The 23,487-nt window shown below is 43.0% G+C and overlaps 1 protein-coding gene across 4 annotated transcripts in view; it reads right to left on the bottom strand.

The window, feature by feature from the left end:
• Window positions 1-23,055, bottom strand: part of ntrk3a (neurotrophic tyrosine kinase, receptor, type 3a) — a 232,987-nt gene extending 209,932 nt beyond the window's left edge. For all 4 annotated transcript variants that reach the window (XM_034196308.1, XM_034196317.1, XM_034196326.1 and 1 more), the window contains exon 1: window positions 22,357-23,055. In XM_034196308.1, coding sequence (XP_034052199.1) covers window positions 22,357-22,634 — 278 coding nt within the window. In that variant the 5' untranslated portion in view covers window positions 22,635-23,055. The remainder of the gene's footprint in view (window positions 1-22,356) is intronic.
• Between the last annotated feature and the right edge of the window lie 432 nt (window positions 23,056-23,487).

Below are 23,487 nucleotides of genomic sequence, written 5' to 3'. Positions count from 1 at the left end.
TGCAACTAACACACACACACACACACACACACACACACACACACACACACACACACACACACACACACACACACACACACACACACACACACTATGTCATCATCTCATGACAATTTGCCGTCAGCATTTTGGAATATTCACACAAAATTCAACTGATTAAATGCACTAAAGCTATAGAGATACATTTGTATGACTACTTTCCAGTCATCTGAGTTTGATAAACAATCTGATTTACATCATATCTGTAATTGATTAAACAGACGAGAGATGTTTTGTTCCAATTGTAGGCTAGTTAGTTGGTTTGCAATAAACATATGTTTTCTCGGTCTATTGGTGTGATGACAGACATTCGCTAATACTCAAATGTATCTATTACTAGCTAAAATAAACTGCTTGTAGTTGATTGTTTATTGGAGGTTATGTCTCCCTTTAGTTCTATCATTCGAACCATTGTCATCATCTATTAATAATTATTCCTCAATAACTCACGTGTTCCCAACTTATATTAAATTCCAACATGTCTTTCAATGAAAAGTAAATGAAATCATGAATATTGTTCACCTTGAAGTGTCTCTGTGATGCAGCTGTGGGCTCCGAACGTGTTGCTCTGACAACAGCTTGTGTCCAATCATCGATCAACTGCAGCCTGTGTGTGTTCGAGAACAATGTTCTGCTCAAGGATAAAAGCAGTAAGTAAAGTTGAAGAGCAAACATCTGATGGGATTTGAAGTGAAGGGGAGGAGAGGCCTCACTCTACATACACTCTTACTCTTCCTTTCTCTCTTGAAGAAATTATGTTTGTATGCATGAGGCCAGGCTCAATTTCCTCTCATTCTGCAGTGGACTGCTACAGGTAGGTGTGACTTTGAATAAAATAATTCCACGAGAGTTAAACGACCCATTTCTCGGGGCTGCGGATGGTGATGCGTTACAGCGGCGTGTCGTAGCAAACATGATGCAGGCTCTGAGTCGAATGAGCTCTCATTCCCAACCCTGCACTGAGATGGACATCAGGCTTTGCTGCAGACAGGAAGTGCTGCTGGAGGACTTCCTTTCTCTGAGGTTTTTATAGCCGAGCACAAAGTGCGACAGCTTCACAAATATCTGTCGGGACACATTGCAGTTTATACAGAGTTGGGCTTGAAGTGAATTATTTTCTAGTATAATGAGTAATACATTACCTACTGTATGGTTGAATTCTAAAGTTGTCATTTTCTATTTCTCTTTTATCCAAAAACTGGGATGTCCTGCTATGAAGGAAGTTTGATTTGTAACCCAGTGAAGTGTTTCATTTTAGATTCTGTTTTATATTTCTACACCTGCACTGATGGAAAAGCCTGGGACTTAAATTGCCATCAAATACACTTTAGATATTGTGCAGATTACAGTAACACCTATGAGAACTTTGAAAACGGAATCATAACATTGTGTTTATTCTTGTCCTTAAGTTATTCTCTTGTATACATTTGATTGTATATTAACATGTTTAGTTTTTAGGGGAGTGTATGAGCCAAATGCTAGCGTCCGAATGCTAACAACGACAATGCTAACATACAGCAGCTGTACAGTTTAAGGTAATGTTTCACCATCTTATTTTTGTGTGTTAGCATGCTAACATTTGCTTACTAAAAACAAAGTATAGCTGAGGATGATGGGATTGTAGTTTAGATGAAAAGGGAGAGGGTCAATAGGACGGAGCCTTACAGATCCATAATTGTCTGTTTAAATGTGTTAGCACTTCAGTAAAGTTCTTAAGATATTGCAGTCTGTATCAAAGTGGGGGGCCAACAAACTAAATATGCTGTTACAAAGCCGAGGTGTCGATAGAAATTCAAACCGGATAAGTTAATATGTTTTGGTCCACTACAGGTCCTCAGTAACGCACAACACTAAGGCATCTCTACAACAATTTTAAGAAGCGTATAATTAATAACGCGTTAACGCTCACCATTATTATAGAAACTTTATTAATTGTGATTAACCAGAGATTATAATTGTGATTGACACGATTTATATTTGTATACATTAATAACAAAATATTCAATGTGTTCAGTAGAACAAGTTTAATGTTAAGTTATACAATCGTGCAATTGAGTAATGCAATGTGTGTGAGTTTGCGGGGGGGTTATACAGAGGGCAGCTGCTGCAGGATGCTGGGTGCTGAGAGTCGACCAGTGTATGCAAAGGAAAGCAACCGTGTTCTAAAGCACATGATTCAGCAAAAAAGCCAAGAGGGTGAGATCCCCCCAGGTGGGATACCATTATATAGTAAAAGCTGTCAGAATAAAATAGAGGAAGGTGGAGATAAAACAGTGGGGGCCGAGACATTCAAACTACAAAAAGAACAAGCACAGTTTTTATCTTTACTTTGGTTTCCGTAGCCGAGTAAGGTTTTCGTTTTTAGAGAATACAAATCTATAGCATCAAACTCTGATTGTCTTGAGTTCATTATTTTGAACCTAATGGCTAGAATTGCTACTCAACTGTACTGAAGATAAACATGTTGGTTAGGATGTCCAAAATTAACTTTCTGGCCCAGACTTGACCTTCTGAGCTCCAACGTGTATTTTTTAAGGATGGAGCAGTTTTCCCAGTAACAACACAGTGGCTTATCTCTGAATACCACAGACCCTCCTCCACACAAACACACTATGCCAATACTATGTTCCAGTATACCTGTATAACCCTTGATTTGTAAGTGAGCCTATTGGACACATTTCAGCACTGCAGTGGAGAGGAACCATCTCGTTTACAGACGTCTCAGATCAGAGTTCAGCTCACTACTGCTGATAGTTAGCCAGCAGGAGCTGCTGCTCCTGACCTCTGCTCGCTCACACATTACAATGTTGAATAATATTGCAACGAGCTGACCTTATAGATCTGTTCAACAAACCTAACCCTACTCCCGGAAACAAACACACTCCTCCATTCAAACTGAAGAAAACTGTAAGAATAAGCTGTACAATTCAAACACAGCTATGCAATAATTCACCTCAGCTTCATTTCTAAATAATAAAAACATGTGTGAAAAAAGCATTTAAAAAACAGGGAAAAATAGGAATATAAGTGTTTCATACTAATAGTCCAAGGCAGAGTCCAAGGTGGGGGTCTCGGGGGCGGATGGCCCGGGGGAAAGGCAGAGTCCATGGTGGGGCGAAGGCCACAGCGGGCGAACTCAGGAGGCCGAGCATGAGGGCGAAGGCGGCGGCAGGAAGAGTCAGGGGGCCGGGCTCGAGGGCGAAGACCGCTGCTCTCAGGGGGCCAGGCTGTCAGGGGGCCAGGCTCAAGGGCGAAGACCAGACAGCTCTGGAGGCCGGGCAGGAAAGCGCTGACGGGACAGCTCCGAAGGCCGGGCAAGACCCGGTGTCGGCCGGACAGGAAGCGGAGGGACAGGCTTCGGCAGGATCCCCCACCGAAGAGGACCAGGAGTTGGCAGGACCCCCGGCGAGACAGGTGACAGCGGGACCTCCAACGGAACAAGACTTAGGATTGGCAGGACCCCCGGCAGAAGAGTCGTCGGCGGGACCCCCAACGGGACAGGACACAGGGTTGGCAGGACCCCCGGCAGGAGAGTAGTCGGCGGGACCCCCAACGGGACAGGACATGGAGCTGGTAGGAACCCCAGTGGAACCTCCAACGGCACAGGACATAGGGTTGGCAGGACCCCCGGCAGAAGATTCGTCGGCGGGACCCCCAACGGGACAGGACACAGGGTTGGCAGGACCCCCGGCAGGAGAGTAGTTGGCGGGACCCCCAACGGGACAGGACATGGAGCTGGCAGGAAACCCAGCGGAACCTCCAACGGCACAGGACATAGGGTTGGCAGGACCCCCGGCAGAAGAGTCGTCGGCGGGACCCCCAACGGGACAGGACACAGGGTTGGCAGGACCCCCGGCAGGATAGTAGTCGGCGGGACCTCCAACGGGACAGAACATAGAGTTGGCAGGACCCCCAGCGGAACCTCCAACGGCAAAGGACATAGGGTTGGCAGGACCTCCAGTGGAACCTCCAACGGCACGGACATAGGATTGGCAGGACCCCCGGCAGAGGAGTAGTCGGCGGGGCCTCCAACGACACAGGACATAGGGTTGGCAAGACCCCCGGCAGAGGAGTAGTCGGCGGGGCCTCCAACGGGACAGGACATGGAGTTGGCAGGACCCCCAGCAGAACCTCCAACGGACCAGGACATTGGGTAGGGACTTGAGACATGACTCGAGAGGGGACTTGAGAGGAGACTCGAGAGGGGAACCAAGGGGGAACTAGAGAGGGGACTCAAGAGGAGACTCGAGAGGGGAACCAAGGGGGAACTAGAGAGGGGACTCGAGAGGAGACTCGAGAGGGGAACCAAGGGGGAACTAGAGAGGGGACTCGAGGAGGGACCTTGAGAGGTGACTCGAGAGGGGACTTGAGAATAAACTGGAGAGGGGACTCGAGAGGGAACTTGAGATGGGACTAGAGAAGTGACTAGAGGAGGGACTTGAGAAGGGAATTGAGTAGGGACTAGAGAAGGGAATTGAGAAGGGACTAGAGAAGGGACTCGGGAAGGGACCAGAGAGGGGACTAGAGAAGTGACTAGAGGAGGGACTTGAGAAGGGACTAGAGATGGAACTCAAGAGGTGACTCGATAGGTGACTCGAGAGGGAACTCGAGAGGGGACTCGAGAGGGAGCTGGAGGGGTAACTTGAGAGGGGACTCGAGAGGGGACTCGAGAGAACACTCGAGAGGAGACTCGAGAGGTGACTCGAGAGGGAACTCGAGAGGTGACTTGAAAGGAGGCTTGAGAGTGGACTCGAGAGGTGACTTGAGTGGACTCGAGAGTGGACTCGAGAGGGAACTCGAGAGGTGACTTGAGAGTGGACTCGAGAGGGAACTCGAGAGTGGACTCGAGAGGAGGCTTGAGAGTGGACTCGAGAGGTGACTTGAGTGGACTCGAGAGTGGACTCGAGAGTGGACTCGAGAGTGGACTCGAGAGGGAACTCGAGAGGTGACTCGAGAGTGGACTCGAGAGGGGACTCGAGAGTGGACTCGAGAGGGAACTCGAGAGTGGACTCGAGAGGGAACTCGAGAGTGGACTCGAGAGGGAACTCGAGAGGGAACTCGAGAGGTGACTTCAGAGGGGACTCGAGGGGGGACTTGAGAGGAGACTCGAGAGGGAACTTGAGAGGGGACTCGAGAGGGAACTTGAGAGGGGATTCGAGAGGGAACTTGAGAGGGGACTCGAGAGGGAGCTGGAGATGTGGCTTGAGAGGGGACTTGAGAAGGAACTTGAGAGGAGACTTGAGACGGTCGGTTTGCCAACAGAACACGGGGGGCTGGAGTCGGCCGGAATGCCGACAGGGCACGGGGGGCTGGCGTCGGCCGGAGACGAGGGGCTGGAGTCGAAACCATGGCTGCTGGGGCCAGAACTGGGGCTGGAACCATGGCTGGTGGGGCCTGTACTGGAGCCGGAACCATGGCTGCTGGGGCCAGAACTGGGGCCGGAACCATGGCTGCTGGGTCCTGTACTGGAGCCCAAAGCATGGCTTCTGTGGCTAGGGCTGCTAGCCTGGACCTGCGACTCCTTCTCTTAGGAGGCTTTTGGAGGCTCCGTGGACCTCCAAAAGCCAGACGAGTTCCAGAAGACAGCTCTTGGATAGGAGCAGGAACTGGGGCAGAAGCAAGGGTTGACTCCAGACGGAACACACCGAGGCGTATGGTGTCAGGTTGGGAATTGGGAGGCAGGGAGCTAGCATGCCTGGGGCTAGCAGGCCGGGAATCACACACCGAGAGGAAGTCCAAAATCGAGCCAGGTAAGAATTGAACTAAACCTGGTTTCTCCATAGCCCTCTGGTGCGCCTCAGCCAGAGCAGCCTCTCGCTGCTGAACTCCGGACGCTCCCCTCCATCGATCAGAGCAAAGGAAAAATCCAATAATTCCTGCTCAAATGGATCTGCTGGGCCCATCCTTGGTTGGTTCGTACTGTTACGGTGAGTGAAGCAAGCAGGACCCAAATGCAGATAACGCTGAAAAATGCCTTTATTTCAAGGATAAAATAAAAATAACTGACAAAACAGAACTCTCACCGGTGAACTCAATCACAAACAAAAGACAAACCAACACTGAACACAGGACGAGACCAGACTAAATACAGGGAGGGGTAATCACAATACGAGAAACAGCCGGGCAGGGGAGGAGAAACACAAGGGCCACAGGTGAACACAATCAGACAAACCAGGGAAACTAACGACAGGAGGAAAAACACAGAGAGAGGGACCAGACAATAAACAAGGAGGAAAACATGACAGGGAGAACCGAACAGCAAAATAAACCCAAACCAAGAACATACAAAACTAAAAACATGACATATCATAAGAATCCTGACAAATATATTCTATTAAGACCTTGCCATGTTGTCTGATCTGTTCACATTGTAATTTGAGGTTGACGCAAATTGGATGAACACTCATTGTGTGTTTGATTATTTCCCAGGAGCACAGCTTGATGAGACACAACATGTGGTCACAGTTCTATCCACATCCATTATGATGGCGAATTAACTTCCAACAACACAAAGGATGGAATACACTCAGCCAGCAGGGGGCGCTGTCCTTCACTTCCCCTCACCTAACATCTTTATATATTAACCATGTGGAACAAAACACAAATAATTGACCCATGCAGCGGCTAATGTAAGCTTTATGGTTGACTTTACATTACATCCGTGTCACTATCCTCCATTATTAACACTGAGCTGATACCGACTGGGACACTGTAATCAATGTCTCTGCACTGCAGCGATAGAGACGCACGGTGTGTGTGTGTGTGTGTGTGTGTGTGTGTGTGTGTTTTGAGCTTTTTATGTGTGGGCTGCAATGGGAAATGACTCATTGCCATGAACCGCAAGGATTCATACATCAGTGCAACCTACAAACAGACACACACACACACACACACACAATAAACCACAAATCATCACCTTCTGCACAATAACTCAGTGTAACTGCCGATTATTTGAATGGAACGCTGGACCTACACACACAGTCCAGTGTTTGGCCCACAATCTGGTAACATTGCTAGAATGAAGTCCCACGGGGCGAAAAACCACAAAGAGGTTGTTATAGTTGTTGTTTTAAACTAGACATCAAACCAGAGATATTCCAGTAAAAGTCCACCTTGGCCTGGTGAACACTGACATGTCACATCCTCATGACCTGTTTGTGATCCATAATCCCGGAAATGATTGACATTGTCAGACAGCATTAGTGCATTACTGAAGGAAATATTGACTCTTTTTCATTTTCATAATTGACAGCATTTTAATATTGATGTGAGCGCTGCATCGATCCTCATGCATTGACGTTCTGTCATAATGCGTCTCATAAACAGCTCTGTTAGATACACACAGGTGAAAAACAGGCCAGCGTTCATGTTGGTGTTAGTGCCTGTTCAACAGGTGATGAAGGTACATATTGTGCACTGCAACAGAAAACTGTTAGATATCATTTTGGTTATTTGATAGCCTCATACAGTCTGATAATTGTGTGCACGTTTTTAAATGTTTGACACACAAACAATGACACATTTCACATTAGAAGCACGTTTGTAGGGCTGCACGATTTAGAAAATAATATCTAATTGGGACTTTTTTTTACTGATATTGCCATTGTCATATACGTATTTGTGATATTAGAGGGAATGAGGAAAAATATATAAAACAAACCTCTGGAGTCGCTGCGCATAATTTTACGTAATTAATCATATATTTTCGATTATAAGGAGTAGAAATATGATTCAGATATCCGCGGAATCGCTGGAAGAGTAGCTTTCCAGCGGTATCTCCTGTGAGACTGTAACCAGGGCACAGCAGCCAATATGGCCGCTCAAAGCAGCTTGACTTTACACTGTGTGGGATTGGTGGATTCGTGTGTCCGTCAAGGAAATCTCGGCCGGCAGCCATCATGGTCTGAAATGACCAATGGACATTGAGAAATCACTAAGGACCTACCCATCAAGTAAACAAAACATAAACCACGTGTCTCCCATCAGTTTACGTCTTTGAGGAGAGAGACAGAGACAGAGAAAATGCATGAGAAAATGGCTAAAAAAAAACTTTACAGTTGCCGACTTCGCTAGAGATTTATTTCGCTAGCAGCAGTGAAGATAGAGCCTCAGAACCTGAAGTCTTCGACTCTTCTGAAGAAGAAGAATACAAAGACAACAACAATGGATCCATTTGGGCATGGGTAAGTGTAAATATTACAGTAATAGTGTACTGGCAATGTGTGGGGAATACCGCGAAAATGAACAATAGGTTTATTGATATATATTTTTTATCGATAGTCATGAACTTTTTATTGGACAAAATAGACTCTCCATTAGCAAACGTTTACTCTGTGTTAACGTTATTTTGGTGTGTAAACGTGAGATTACATGTGTAGAGGATTAAATTAATCATGTATTCGTCCCACAACGGAGACATTTACAGTGACATGTTTTTGCCATCGATTATTTTATCATACCGTCCTGTACAGATGAGACATTGTAATCAGATGTAGCCTATGTGTGTCTGTGATTTTATACTGAATGTAAAGTAACTGGAAATGTGTGTGTGTGTGTGTGTGTGTGTGTGTGTGTGTGTGTGTGTGTGTGTGTGTGTGTGTGTCTGTGTGTGTGTGTGTGTGTGTGTGTGTGTGTGTGTGTGTGTGTGTGTGTGTGTGTGTGTGTGTGTGTGTCACTCCTTCTCCAACCTCCCAAACTTTATTTTTATGTGTGCATTGTTATTTGTGCTTGAGCAACATTTTACTTGAACTTTATTTCAATTACATTAGTTGTAATTATTGTCCTACGTTTTAATTTGTTTTACAGAGATGTATCACAGCTGCCTGGGCCTAGCGGCCCACAGGCGGCGTTTATCCAGCAGCCAGAACATCCATCTATGCCTGCCCCCAGGTCAAGATCTACCGTGGCTCAAGGGCCTTCACCAGAGCCATCACCACCAAGGACCAGCATCACTACAGCTGCCTCCACCTCCATCTGCGGCTGCCACCAGGTCAAGATACACCTCAGCACAAAGGCTCCACCACAGCCATCACCTTCAACCGAGCCAGCAAGGAGGTCTCGTGGAGGTCTCGTATAGCACTTGTACACCCCACCTACACAGCAGCCCATGCACCATCACCCCCATCTTCACAGCAGCCAGACCAACTGTCTTGGAAGACAGACAAAGACCTTGACACTGTCTTGACATTTATAATGAATAGTTGGTTGAAAGTTCTGATGTTCAATATTGTAAATAGTTAGATTTTCCAGTTTCTTATATTTATATAAATAGTTGGTTGAAAAAAACATTTATAATAAATTGTTGGTTGAAAAAAAAGGTTGAATGCTCAATTTGTATTTGTACACATCACATGAACCTTGTTATGTATTATGAAGTCATTATTCAGTCCTAATGTATCTCAGTCCCTGCTGTGGTGAAAGTTGAGTGATAAACACCTGTTTTACTCAAAATTCGAATTTAATTTTTTTCATTTTAGACATGAATAACACATTTATATACAGTGTAATTCAAATATTTCACTGCTTTTGTGATCCTAAGACTTTGGTAACCAAATCTAAAACACCAAAACAATTCGATCACGTGAGTAAATTTGTGTTTTCACAAAAGTTTTGAAGATTTTCCGAAAATCGGATGTCAAATTTTAAGCTTTTGAGCTACTTATCTCATCAAACAGTGCTCTAAGGTGAGTAATTTGCATATAAGCAATACTAGAGATTGTCCTGACCATTTTGATATGTAACACATGGGTGCCATGTTAGAAGAAATACATTTAAAAGGTGGTTTAAGAAAACATCTACAAATCGAGAAAATACCCTTAGACTCCAGAGGGTTAAAATGATCATAATGTGATTTTTAAGAGGATCTTTAGTCTGTAGAATAACATCTGTAGGCCATTTACTGCATAATATTAAATATTTCACTAGTCCATATTGGGGTTTTGACAAAATTGTGATGATTTGTGAAGCCCTAATTTATATTTTTATTTATCACGGATTATGGATTTTAATGTCAGGTCAGCAAATAAAGTTCCACCTTTGTCCCCTCAATGACATCTTATATTCCTAAGATTTATTATAAAGTATATACAACAATATTTAAAAAAGGTATTACAAGTGAAAACCCCAAATAATATTGTGCCATGCTGAAATAAGGTTGAATACATATGGCAGATGAATCATTATGTGACATATTTGTCGTAACTTCAAAGCCTTCAAAGACATAAATATCCCTGATTATTAAACATTGAACATTTGCTTGATGAAGACTGTGTGGCTCAATCACTATTAATTTACATTTGTATAAAATAAAAGTAAGTGTTCACACTAGGTAGACTTTGACTTTATCAAACACAATGACTGTCAACATCTTCATTCAGATGTTGCTGACTTGCAAATGTGCAGACCTTACTGTTAAACCTTGCCTCACACACACACACACACACACACACACACACACACACACACACACACACACACACACACACACACACACACACACACACACACACACACACACACACACACACACACACACTCTGTAGCTGACATGTTGCATCCTACATAATGGCTGCTAATGTTATTGAATATGTTATCATAACATGCACATCGGGCACAGGAGCGTGAAGTTGTTGATTTTTTAACAATGTTGCCAAGGTGACTGGCTAGGTCACAACAAGGAACACTCAACTGTTAAATGTCACAGTTTATAGCATTCTGCTGTTTAAAAATGCATGAGTTATAAACACACTCCTCCTGAATTATGTTTATGAAGCTTTGCCAGGATCCCATTATCACGTAAGCTGACTATATTGGGGGGGGGGGGGGGGGATTTAAGGCAGCATCTGCACTCAAGTGTTTTATAGTTTTCTCATCAAATAAATAACATGTTAACACAAGGTAATATGAGCATCCTTTTGAGCCCACTTTTATGACCACAACATTAGTCAACGATAAAAGTATCATTAAGGGGCAGGGGAACGTTACTTATTTTCACAGCTAGATTAAACTGGTATGGCATGGGCCCGCTGCACGTTTTTGATCATTACATCTCAAAAATATATTATAATAGTGAAAAATAGCCCTCAAATGTCTTTGCGTCACGTTTTTTTTTTAACACAAAAGTCTAAATCCCAGTGATATTAAGTTTACAGGTACAGAGACCTTTTTTCACAAAACATTGTTAGGACAGTTGAACTTCCTGTTTAAAGACTAATTGTGCGGTTGAGTGACCCGGTTACACCGTTAAGCTAAAGGCGGATAATGTTCAGCATGATGTTTAGTAGTCTTATTTAGCTACTTGATAGCCATCAACAATTTGAAGGCATATAAACTTCAGACTTTTATGATTGGAGTATTTACAACAAAATGATGTCGAAGAACAAAACGTGAACATCTCTTAAGCTTGTGTTAACAGCAGAACACATTACAGGCATTCAACCAAAAACATGTTCCAAAAAACGTTGACTTTGAGACAAGGGAACTGAACGTTGTGAAATGCTGACTTATTTCCACATTGTAGGACTCATTCCTGCACACTCTATACCAGCCATAACGATATATCCGTCAGGCTCCAAGCAAAAGACCAAAAAAACCTGGAAGGAATGAAGCATGAAGAGACATCTTATTGACTTCAATGCTGTATTAAATAGCTGTGGGAGGCGTAAATATTGTGTGTGGATAATAAAGAAACAAACTTAAGTTGTTTTTTCATCAAGCCGTAAGGTTATAGAGGGGTAACACTGAACATTCTGACTGCAAAATATCAATTCCTTATGGAAGTACAAAAAAGAAAAGATTGTTTAAGAATGTGAAAAGAAAAAACGTGTGTGTGTGTGTGTGTGTGTGTGTGTGTGTGTGTGTGTGTGTGTGTGTGTGTGTGTGTGTGTGTGTGTGTGTGTGTGTGGAGCTGTCCATGTCTGTGGTGCTGACAGTCCTAGCGTTTCCATTTCTCCTTTTTTATTTGATCTCTTTTCTCTTATGTTCCACCACCTTTCTTTTTCTCCATTTCTCTCTTTCACGCTGCTCTCCCAATTCTCCTTCTCGAAGCATTAAGTAAAAACAAAGCGTCTTTATCACGCAGTGCCTCTCATTTTCTGGGTTCTCTGCTCATTTCACTAAATTCGCTGTGACTAGCGTGAAAAACAAGCACTCAGTGTGTACTCTCCTCCACACAGAGGTGGGTGGAAACAGGAATCACTGCAGCAGTCTTTTTTTCTACAAACATTCTTGCAGCAAAATGGATTAATAGTGAAATGAGGTTTTGTTCTCTCTAAATAATCGGTGTCTATCCTATTACGAATCTCTTTCTTCTTTCTCTTTCTATTATATTTTGAAGATAATCTAACAGATGGTTTCCTGCAGGCGGAAATGTAGAAGTTTCAGCTCTAGTTTTTTCCCATTTTATTTCCAATGGTTGCTGTGCTGTATGATCCTAATGTGGTGTGATGTGATGACTGCTGCCAGCTGAAAGGCTTCACACAGAATCAGAGGGAGAGCCATGAGCAGGGCAGGGGGAGTGGATCCTCGCTCCAGAAAAAAGAAGAAGAAACACTCCATTTGTACACTTCAATAACTTAAGAAGGACGGTGAAAAACGTCCAACAAACAAAACCCAGTAATTCAAAATTGCAAATATTCCTTTAACTGTTCTCCATCAAAGGACTTTATCTTTGTCCTTATAATGGAAGAAGACACACTTTGATTATCCCACAAGGGGACAGTACGGATACACATCCAACACATACACGTGTATTTTATGGAGGGGTGTCAGGGAGGGGCTGGCTTGTTTTATCACCCAGGAATCAGTTGGGGGTTTAGGGCCTTGCTCAAGGACACTTCAGCAGTTCCCTAGGAGCAGGCTTGGGGTGTAACAGATTACATGTAACGGGATCACGTTATCAGGATACAAAAAAAAGGTAACTGTATTCCCTTAGATACAAAACAAATAGGTAATGAGATTACTGTTCAATTTCTAAAAAAATGGGGTATAACTGGCAGGGTTACAGTGTTACCATACATTTTAAAATAAAGATGAATATATTATTGGTGGACGTTCTGCCTGCATAGGGTTACTGATTAAATAGTTTACAGGTAACTAGTGATTGTAAGGGATTACATTTTAATAGTAACCCTCCCAACCCTGCCTAGGAGGTAAACTGGCAACTCTCTAACTACCAGTCCGTGGTTTCTTTGGTTTATACCAGGGGTGCCCAACCTTTTTTTAACCGAGAGCTACTTTTAAAGTTGCCAGTCTGCCGAGATCTACCAGTCCAAATAGAGAGGCGTAGTTACTGACAGCCTACTACCAGGTAAATACACACTTCTACTTGAATAAAACTGACCTTTGTTCGATGAATACTCCATACTGCAGATCCTTTATCTTACCTCTTTCTAATCTACACACATACAAGTATTTAACTGAAGTTACACAACAGTGTTGTTGATACAGAGTTGGAGTTTATTCACACGTCACATACTACAGTGGGTAATGTTTTCAAGAAACATTGAACAGTGCTGCCACATGTGACACAGGAAAAAAGAAAATACTCTGAACCCTTTCTTTGCCATGATATAAAAATAGTGTTGCTACAAAAGTATAAATGAGGCTTACTAACAAGACAACTCAGATCTGAAGCTACACAGGAATCTGCTGCCAACGTGCAATAAAAAAGACAAAATTAATAGAATCAAATCCTTTTTTTGTTGCATTTTAGTAGAATATAAAAATAAATGCCTTTAAAATAGGATGCTAGCAACACTAGTTTCTTAACCTGAATTGATAATAGACTATAATCAATTTAAACAGAACAGATCTTAATGTTTGCATTCTTATACCATTTTGTACAATAATTATAATGAATACTTTCAAACAAACTAAAACTTACAGTTGATTAATAACGATATCTAACTTGAGTTTTTATTATATCAAAAACCTGTTGAAATGCTGTTATTTTGACTGTCCCCCAAAAGCGCGTCGGCAGCCTCCAGGAAAGCTTCTTTCACAACTTCGCCGTCTTTGAAAGACTTCATGTGTTTCTCAAGAACGTGACTGACCCGATAAGATGCTATGGTAGCAGCCTTGCTCTTGTTGTTGGGCCTGGTGAAAATGGACTGCTGTGCATTTAGCTGTCCTTTCAGGCCCCTCCCCTTTTGGGAGCGTAGAGCAGAATTAGGAGGGAATTCCGTCTCGTAGCGTTTGTGCACTGTTTTGAAATGCCGCTCCTAAATGACCCTTCTTCGATAAAGCCACGCTCGCATTGCAGATGAGACAGATGGACTTTGAATTGGAATAGATACAAAAATAATCATCCTCCCACTCGGAGTGAAAATGATATATTTTGGGCTTTTTTGCTTCTGCCATAATTGCGGTCTTGTGTGTGTGCGGACTGTCACTCCTGTTGACACGGACAACGTCAGCGAAATAGTGCCCACTGCTCACCAGCCACGCCCCGACACATGGGGTCACGCCGGCCAATCACGAAGCTTTGATGCGTTCAAGTGCATTATTCTGGCACGGGAAGATTATGTTATAGGACATTAACGATAAAACAGAATGTTGTTGTTCTATTTTTAGACACCTCTCGCGATCGACTGGGAATCTCCCCGCGATCGACCGGTCGATCGCGATCGACTGGTTGGGCACCCCTGGTTTATACCATAATTCAAACCATGGACCATCTGTTGACCATCCGGTTACAAACCAAGCCCGGTGGACCGAGCTACTGCCCCCCCCCCCACAACTTGGCCTGACTGAAGCTAAAGCGTACGTTCAGTCAGGAAGACAGGCTGAAGACATTCATTCACCATTCAGCTGCATCTAATCAGCACACTATGGGCGTCTTCTTTTAACCAACTACATGTTTCCATGATCTCCAGCAGCCAATCATCGCGCTGCAGTCAAACTTCAAAATCGTTCCCCTCTCTCCAGCAGTCAGCTGTGATTTCAGGCGTTTATGCTGTGGCCCACCTCCTCCCCATCCACCTGCAGTCATCATATTGAATCCAAAGACCACTCCTCATCAAATCCATGTCTTCAGCATCCTCTTCATCCCACTACCTCATCAAATCAGGATCTCTCACCACCAGTGTCTAGACCCACAGTTTCCTTTTGTACTTACGGCTTCACTTCCCCCTTAAGATATATGATATCAGGATCGGGATCTTATCACCAAAGACTATTTACATTTCTATCATATCCTGCACATGTCAATAAATGTTGTTTAAACAAAAAATGAAGTCTATCCTGATTGAAATAATACTGTATAGCCATAGTTTACAAGACAGAGAGCCAGACACCTTTAAAGTAGTTGTTATGAAAGACAAGCAGTCCATACATGTCCAAAAATATATGTACTCTACAGATATAAAAACAGCCTTCCTCCCATTGGAGAAACTATAATTGGCAAATGTTTGTTGTTATTGCCAAGACTTGATTGATCTGTTAACGTTTTCATTAATCCGTCATATTCCTTTAGCACCAATTGTAATTTAGGATCAAAGTGAAGTGGGTTTGATGACAATTCAGCAGGTTTCATTTTTAAAGACAGTTTCTAGTCCTTACTAGTTTCTTTGTTTGTAGCCTTTATTTAACCAGGTGAAGCCCCTTGAGATCAAAATATCTATTTTTCAAGGGTGACCTGCAGGACATTAGTTACACATGTAACATAAAAACAACAGAACAACAATAAGGATGACAAACAACATAATGTACAGGGTACAGTTTACAAACTCTATTTACAGAGACAGGTACCATGAGTATAATAATAAATAATAATTCCTTACATTTATTATAGCGCTTTTTCAATGACTCAAAGCGCTTTACATATACACACATTACACATATATCATACATGCAATGGTCAAATACTGTGGACAATACCCACAGGAGCAAGTTCAGGTGAAGTGTCTTGCCCAAGGACACACCGGCTTTACAGACGCAGCAGCGGCGGGTTTCACCCCTTGATCTGATGATCATTTGCACAGCGCACTGCACCACACCGTCCATCTTCACGCCTCGAGGTCATCGAGGCGCTTTTACAAGTACACATTTGTATTATACATGTACTGTGGACAATACCCACAGGAGCAAATCCGGGTGAAGTGTCTTGCCCAAGGACACAACGGCCTGACGCAGTGGCGGCAGGAGCGGGTTTCGAACTGGAGTTCCCCAGCACTCCCCCTTGATCTGATGATCGGATGCACAGACCACTGCGCCACCCGTCCCAAAACCCAGTATCAAACAGCACGTCACCCAGCCGAGTTTTAAAATGATGCAGGGGAACCAAAGTGCTCAGTTTTAAACATGTTTGCAGACTGTTCCAATTTAGTGGAGCTGCACAACTAAAAGCTTTCTTCCCTAAGACAGTCCTAGCACTTGGCACATTTAATAAAACAACATCATGAGATCTCAGGCAATACGTACTTTCAATTCGTCGAGAGATCAGAGAGCAGATATAAAAAGGTAGTTTACCCAACATGGCTTTATATATGAACATGTACCAATGACTGAGCCTCCGTACAGTTAGTGAAGGCAGACCTGCCTTGGCATACAGGGTACAGTGATGAGTAAGTGCTTTACAGTTAGTAACAAATCTCAGGGCACTGTGATAGGCGGCATCTAACTTTTCCAGGCAATGGGCAGGTGCATTCATATAGATCAAATCACCATAGTCCAGCACAGGTCAAAAGGTCACAGTGACTAGCCTTTTCCTGGCCTCAAGCGAGAAACAGGACTTGTTTCTGAAAAAGAAACATAGTCTAACCCTCAGATTTTTAAGCAGATTATTGACCTGAAGTTTAAAAGTAAGACAATCATTAAGCCAGATACCTAGGTATTTATAACAGGTAACCACTTCAAGTACTTGTCCTTGCATAGTAACAATATCCAAAGCAGTGTCTGTAGTCTTTTTAGCTTTAGAAAAGAGCATTACCTTGGTTTTATCAACATTTAAAATAAGCTTAAGTTCAGCGAGCTGAGTCTGAATAATGTTAAAAACATCCTGTAATTTAACACCAGCCTCCTTAATGGAGGGACCTGCACAGTACATCACGGTATCATCAGCATAAAAATGTAAAGTAGCTTCATCCACATTTTCACCTAAACTGTTGATATATATGGAGAATAAAAGTGGACCTAAAACAGAACCTTGAGGAACACCATTAGCAATGTTTAACCACTCAGATGACAGCCCATCAAAATGAACACATTGGGACCTTTCAGAGAGTTCACAAACCAACCCACTGCATGGCTGGATATGCCGATACTGAGTAGCCTCTGCTTTAAGATGCAATGATCGACGGTGTCAAACGCTTTGGAAAGGTCAATAAATAGAGCTGCACAACTCTGCTTATTATCTAAGATACTCGTAATGTCATTCACCACTTTCATTGTCGCAGTGAAGGTGCTATGTTGCTTTCTGAAACCTGACTGATGTTTAGACAGGATGTCATTCTTACATAAAAACTCCTTTACTTGTTCACTCACTAGGCGTTCGAGCACCTTCGCCAGAACTGACCATTTAGAGATGGGCCTATAGTTATTTAAAATAGTTGCAAAGGCAGGACATACGCTGACTTCCATACTTTTGGAATTGCATTTGTGCTGAGGGAGAGGTTAAAAAGAGTAGTGAGAGGTGGAGCAATAAAATCTGCAGCTATCTTTAAAAAGAAAGGTTCTACGTTGTCCGGGCCAGCCGGTTTCTTAGGATCTAGCTTGGTTAAAGCTTCACGAACAACATCAACAGTAAAAGGGGTAAAACTGAAAGGGTTTTCCAGACCACATTGTTCAGAGTCACGGATTGGGGTGTTCACAGAAGCAGAGTTAGTGACAGAATCAAAAAGAGAACCGCAGGACACAAAATGCTTATTAAAGCAATTTAACATAGTGGCCCTGTCCGATATAGAGCCAGATGCTGTGGTAAGGCAAGGAGGTAGCTCATTACGGATCTCACCGGTGGATATCGATTTTATGGCTTTCCAAAATGTCCTAGGATTATTTAGGTGTTCTGTGGTTACTGACAAATAGTACTTCGACTTAGCACTTTTGATATGTGAAGTGAAGCTATTCCTTAGCTGCCTAAAACGCAGCCACTCTACCTCTGAGCCTGATTGCCTAGCCTTTGCCCAGGCCTTGTTTCTCTCATGCAGGAGACTAGACAGTTCAGCAGAAAACCAAGGATTGTCTCGTCCCTTTACTCTAAATGTACGCAGGGGTGCATGTCTATCAATGATCTCCATAAAACCAAGATAAAAATAAGACCATGCCGTTTCTACATCAGCACACAGATCGATTTTGACAACTGTAGTAAAATACATGTAAATCAATGGCAAACTTGAAGGTGAAAATCCAACTCAAACATCCATAATGAGAGGAGTAAACAGTCAGCACTAAGTTCAAGTAAACACACTAGCAGTATTTCCGTTAGCAGGTATTTACTTGACCCTAAAAACCTCTAGAAGTCCTGAGTAATATTTGCCGAATGCTCTCCCAATCCGGTACACTGAAATCTTCCCGTGCAAGTTGACTGTTTCTACTGAAACGCTGTCCCACAGTACGGTCTATGTGATATACAGTCAGTTTAGGCAATGCACATCCCCATGCACTCTGCAGACCCTGCGTTTCCCTCTCTTATGAGTCACTGCGTGTGAGAATAAAGATCGGGTTCATTTCACTGTGAACAGCAACAAGCTTGAATTCACACAGACAGAAAAAAGGGGAAGAGGGGGGGGTTCTGCTTTTCAAGGAAGCAACAGCTGACATCTAAAGCACTCCGACCGCGGGTGTTGTTGAGATGCAGGATGCAGCGGGAGATGGAAAACTGACATTTAGAAACAGTGTGTGTGCGAGTGTGTGTTTTGCAGACTAACTAAGAGAATTGGAAAGAGAATACTGATGGACTATAGACTCTGAGAGCTGGCTGAAATGTTGTTGGAATTTCCCTCCGAGCAGAAAAAGACATTCATGCACACACATGACTACAAGGTGCAGAAAAAAGAAATGTCATCTTCAATCTCGACACCCTTTCAACCTCCTTTTCTACTTTCACGCAACCAAAGCACACTCGGTGAGGTGAAGCCGGAGTGATACAGTCCCTCATTTCACACAGACGTTACCATGACGCAATAAAGCCATTTTTGCCCATTAGCTTATGTCACTGGAAAGGTATACCTTGCTTTCAGACTTCCAATTTCCAACATTGTTAGTAGGGTAAGGTACAAATGAGCAGTCTAACTGCTACTAACTCCTGATTAGTATGAACTAAATTATTAATGACCTCCTGGAAAGTCATGGGTAATCAATCATTCCTTTTGGTAGGGTTTTCAATGTCCCTACAGTGAAATTAAGCTGTGTCTGATACTAAAGATATGCCCCAAAGCTCTATTTGTTTTTTTGTGGGTCGTAGTTACATTAGTTCAATGTATTGGAAACTAGAGAATATTAGGACTTGCGTAAAGGCACTGCTGGCCGGATTTGAACCCACGATCATGGACCATCAGCTCTACTAAATGACTTATGTGGGGAGTCTCACAAGTTATGTATGCCCGAAGAGTAATGGATCGCTGTAAAAGATCACGATCTAGTCTTTGTACCGATGTCCTGCTGAAGTGTTTCATTGCTGAGGTGTGGCGGGGGGACAAAACATCTGCAATGATTTAAGACAGCAAAGACGACGGAGATGTTCACTTCATTCGTCTAAGTCACACTTCTTAAACCTTATTTCAGCTTGCATTCAACAGATGTGACACCGGCACATTTTGGGATAATACGCCATTATGATTTGGGATCGTCTGTTAAAAGTGACGGTTTTTCCACTCATAATGTTAATGTCAAAATGGCTCTGATGTCCAGATTAATGTGACCACTCCAATTCTAGGTTTACGAGATGAACCAATTTAGCAGTTATGATTTTAAACACCAGCTCTTCTTGCAAAACTGCGCACAGGATAGTAAAACCACAGAAACGTCCAAAATGATTGTAACTTAGCAGACGTTCTAACACTGGTGTTATAAGTAATATGTCTTTTAACGGATTTCTTCAATCGGATATAACAACTTGATGATAAGTCCCTCCTCATATGGCCGTATATTCAGTCAAAGTTCCCCTAAAGCTGCCTCAGAGACGATTTTATTTCCAGTTTTTCAATGGAAACCTCATTTGTTTGGTTGTTAAGCACTTTGTCCAAGTCTGGATGCCTTGTGTTGTATTTACTGCTGCATTTCATTGGTTACCTTGTTTTGTAACTGAGTGACTTTATGGAAATGCCTGATATATCAACCACAAGTGAAGGCCAAATGTATTATTCAGTGTTACTTAATGAATTCAGTTCTGACACAACTTCTGATCTTGAACGCTGATCACTTCCTAGTCAGGTGACACATGATGGATGAGGAATATCCCACAGGAGGGCGCACACACACACACACATACGAGGAGATGTGACATGTCAGATGGACTCGATCAACCTTTATAGACACCGCCGGATTGTTCATAAAGATATCTTGACACAAATGTATCTCAACGCCACTAAAAATATCCTTAAAAATCCCCGATATTTAACAGTTTTGTTGTCTTTCTGGTCTATTCCCATCTGAAGAAAAGACAATTTCTTGTGAGAAGTTCCGCCTGCTGGGTCTCTCAAAGTAAAAAGGATATCTAAAGTGACTTGGGTCTGCGGGGGTTTGTATTCAGAGCCCACCGAGGAATCTTCGCGGCTATTTCAATGACTGGTTAGCGGTTCATCCCAGAAAAGAAAACTGGCATTTAGACTTAGAGATGTGCTTATGAGCAGCTGAGTCATGACTGCTTTTATCATCCAATGAAAAAGCTATTTGGAGATATCTGGGCTTATTACCTCTCAGGCTGAAATGTTCTCTGTCATCAAAGGAGAAAATAAAGGTATTAGGGAGACACTGCGGCAAGGGACGGGGAAGAGTTACAATGATGTTTAAAGGAACAATATAGGGATATGTTTTTCTGGGGCGCTTTACTTAAGAAGTGGGCCTGTCAAATCATCTTCCCGTAACTCGTTTTAGGTAGAAGGCTAACCCTCTTCAGGTTACTTAAGAATGTAATTGTATTTAAAGAAACTCATATTGTATAAATTGCAATTATTTTGAAGGAGAGAAATATCCTTTGGAAAGTAAAATACGATTTCTCGCAGTTTCTTGTTAGAGACCATGTGTCAAGCCTTAGTTCTTAGCACAGTGGCACCATTCAACTTAATGCCCCTTTGTTTGTCATTATTACTAAATCTATTCTCCATTGCTCTCCATAGTAACACATGAATAGAAATGCAAAGCAAAAATGTGGGTTTCTACTACTCTAACTTCTGAGCCCGCTCGCACTACTTCAGATCTTTGACCGGCTTTAGGATGTCGCCGAGCTTATTGCCACCTTTGCATAAATATCAACTCATTGAATGTTCTACCATGACATGGGAAACCATTTCTGACCATTATATTCTACTTAAACAATTCACATGAAATGTATGTGGAATGAGAAGATTACTAACTTAATTGTCGTTAATGATAAAGCTTCTCAGTTTGAAGAAGCCTTACTTTACATTGAAGTTAAATGCAAAAATAAGATAATGTTAAGGTATTTTAAACTTTTAGTAAGGGTAAACGGTGGGTGCATTATGGCTCAGGGCAATGTACAGGGCTTGTTGAGCCGGTCATACAGAATATAGACCATGTGAACTGTAAACAGGTACAAAAAACATATGGATATAGACAAAATTAAAGAACGAAGAAGGGTTTACTGTGACTTTCTCATTATAAATTGAATTGAATAAACTTTGTTCTAAACCTACATGTTTGATCGCAGACTACAAACATAATGGTCTAGTTTGACCTGTTATAAAATGTTCTTGATTTAGCAAATGTTTTTTCATGTTCATGGCTCAATGTATCACTGATAAAGTTTGAGATTTTAAATGAGACCCTGATTGACACCAGTTCATTCCACAAATAATGAGCATAGAATATAGTGAACATTTAAATTATTTTTGGAGGAATTTCCCACCACAATTCCACAAAAATGTGCACATCTTAAAGCATGTATTTTCTCCTTATTGCCCATATATGGGACCTTCCTCATCACTGACATCATGTTAATTCTGGCCCATATGCTATGGATCATAATCCCATTAGGTATTTTCTCTAATCCACAGATAATTATGGGTAGTTTTTCTACTCCTGAATGCTAGTGATTTAAAGAAATTCTGTAAATGTCCACAAGCAGCTAATTAAACCCGCCGACACACAGCTGTAGGACATCATCTGCAGACATTTTAACGCAGCAGCAGCAGAGGCACTTACATGGAGGTGATGTTCTGGAAAAGGTCCTCGATGCTCCCGGTGCTGTTCCCCCCGCTGCCGGTGCCCTGGAAGGACAGTAGCGGGAAGAACCTGCTGTTGTCGGACTTATTGCAGAAGATCTCCGTGGGCGAGCAGGTGCAGGTGGGCGGACAGTCCAGCAAGGAGCTCAGGTAGTTGTGAAAAAAGACGCTGAGCAGAAAAAAGACCTTCCAGCTGCACAATATCCTGGGAGGGCGACGGACGCCGAATGCGCCAAACAACGCGCCAAATCCATCCATGCTGTCACGATTCAAGTACCCAGATTTCTTCGCAACTTTGCAGCAAAGGAAAAAATGCCTCAAATCCTCCTGATCATAGCGCGTACGTGGGTGTGTGAATGCGTAACCGGTGTTCTGATCCTATTTCGCTCAATTGATTGTTAAATAACATAAAAATCATATCTCCTTTTGAGTCCGTGCGTATCCATGTGTGGGGGACTGTGTGTGTGTGAATGTGTGTGTGTGTGGGTATGTCAGAGGTTTTGATGATGCCAGTCACGGCTCTCCTGCGCGTTAAGAAAATTCACCGCGGAGCAGGAAAACGGAGAAATCCCGAATATATTCCAGGTCCATGACATGAAGAGATCTGAGCGCATTCCCTTTTTTCCTCTTCTCCTCTCCTCTTCTCTCTGCATCGCTTTATGTCATCCCTCCATCTCTCTCTCTCTCTCTCTCTCTCTCTCTCTCTCTCTCTCTTTCTACGCGCACTCCTATTCTCTTCTCTCGCGTCTCCGCTCTCTCTCTTCTCTCTCTCTCTCTTCTCTCTCTCTCTCTCTCTCTCTCTCTCTGCTCCTCTCTCTCTCTCTCTCTCTCTCTCTCTCTCTCTCTCTCTCTGGCTGGGGGGATGGTGGAGAGACATAGAGAGAGATAGGGATGTGAGAGACAGAGCTAGACTCCATCCTCCGAGCTTTAAGTCCCACCTACCGGACGGAGTGGAAAACTGACACGGACGCGCGCACACAGAGGGACGCACACGCGCTTTTGTTGGTATGTGAGTGACCCCACAGAAAATAATGTACGTTTACCCCCTCCCCCTACACACACTTTTCAGTTGTGTCTGCTGCCATCCCACATCCAGCACCATACATCCTGT

This window comes from Gymnodraco acuticeps, unplaced genomic scaffold, assembly GCF_902827175.1.
Source record: "Gymnodraco acuticeps unplaced genomic scaffold, fGymAcu1.1, whole genome shotgun sequence".
NCBI classification, from domain to species: Eukaryota; Metazoa; Chordata; class Actinopteri; order Perciformes; family Bathydraconidae; genus Gymnodraco; species Gymnodraco acuticeps.
Note: the sequence above shows the minus strand (reverse complement) of the source record. Positions and strands in the feature narration are given on the sequence as shown.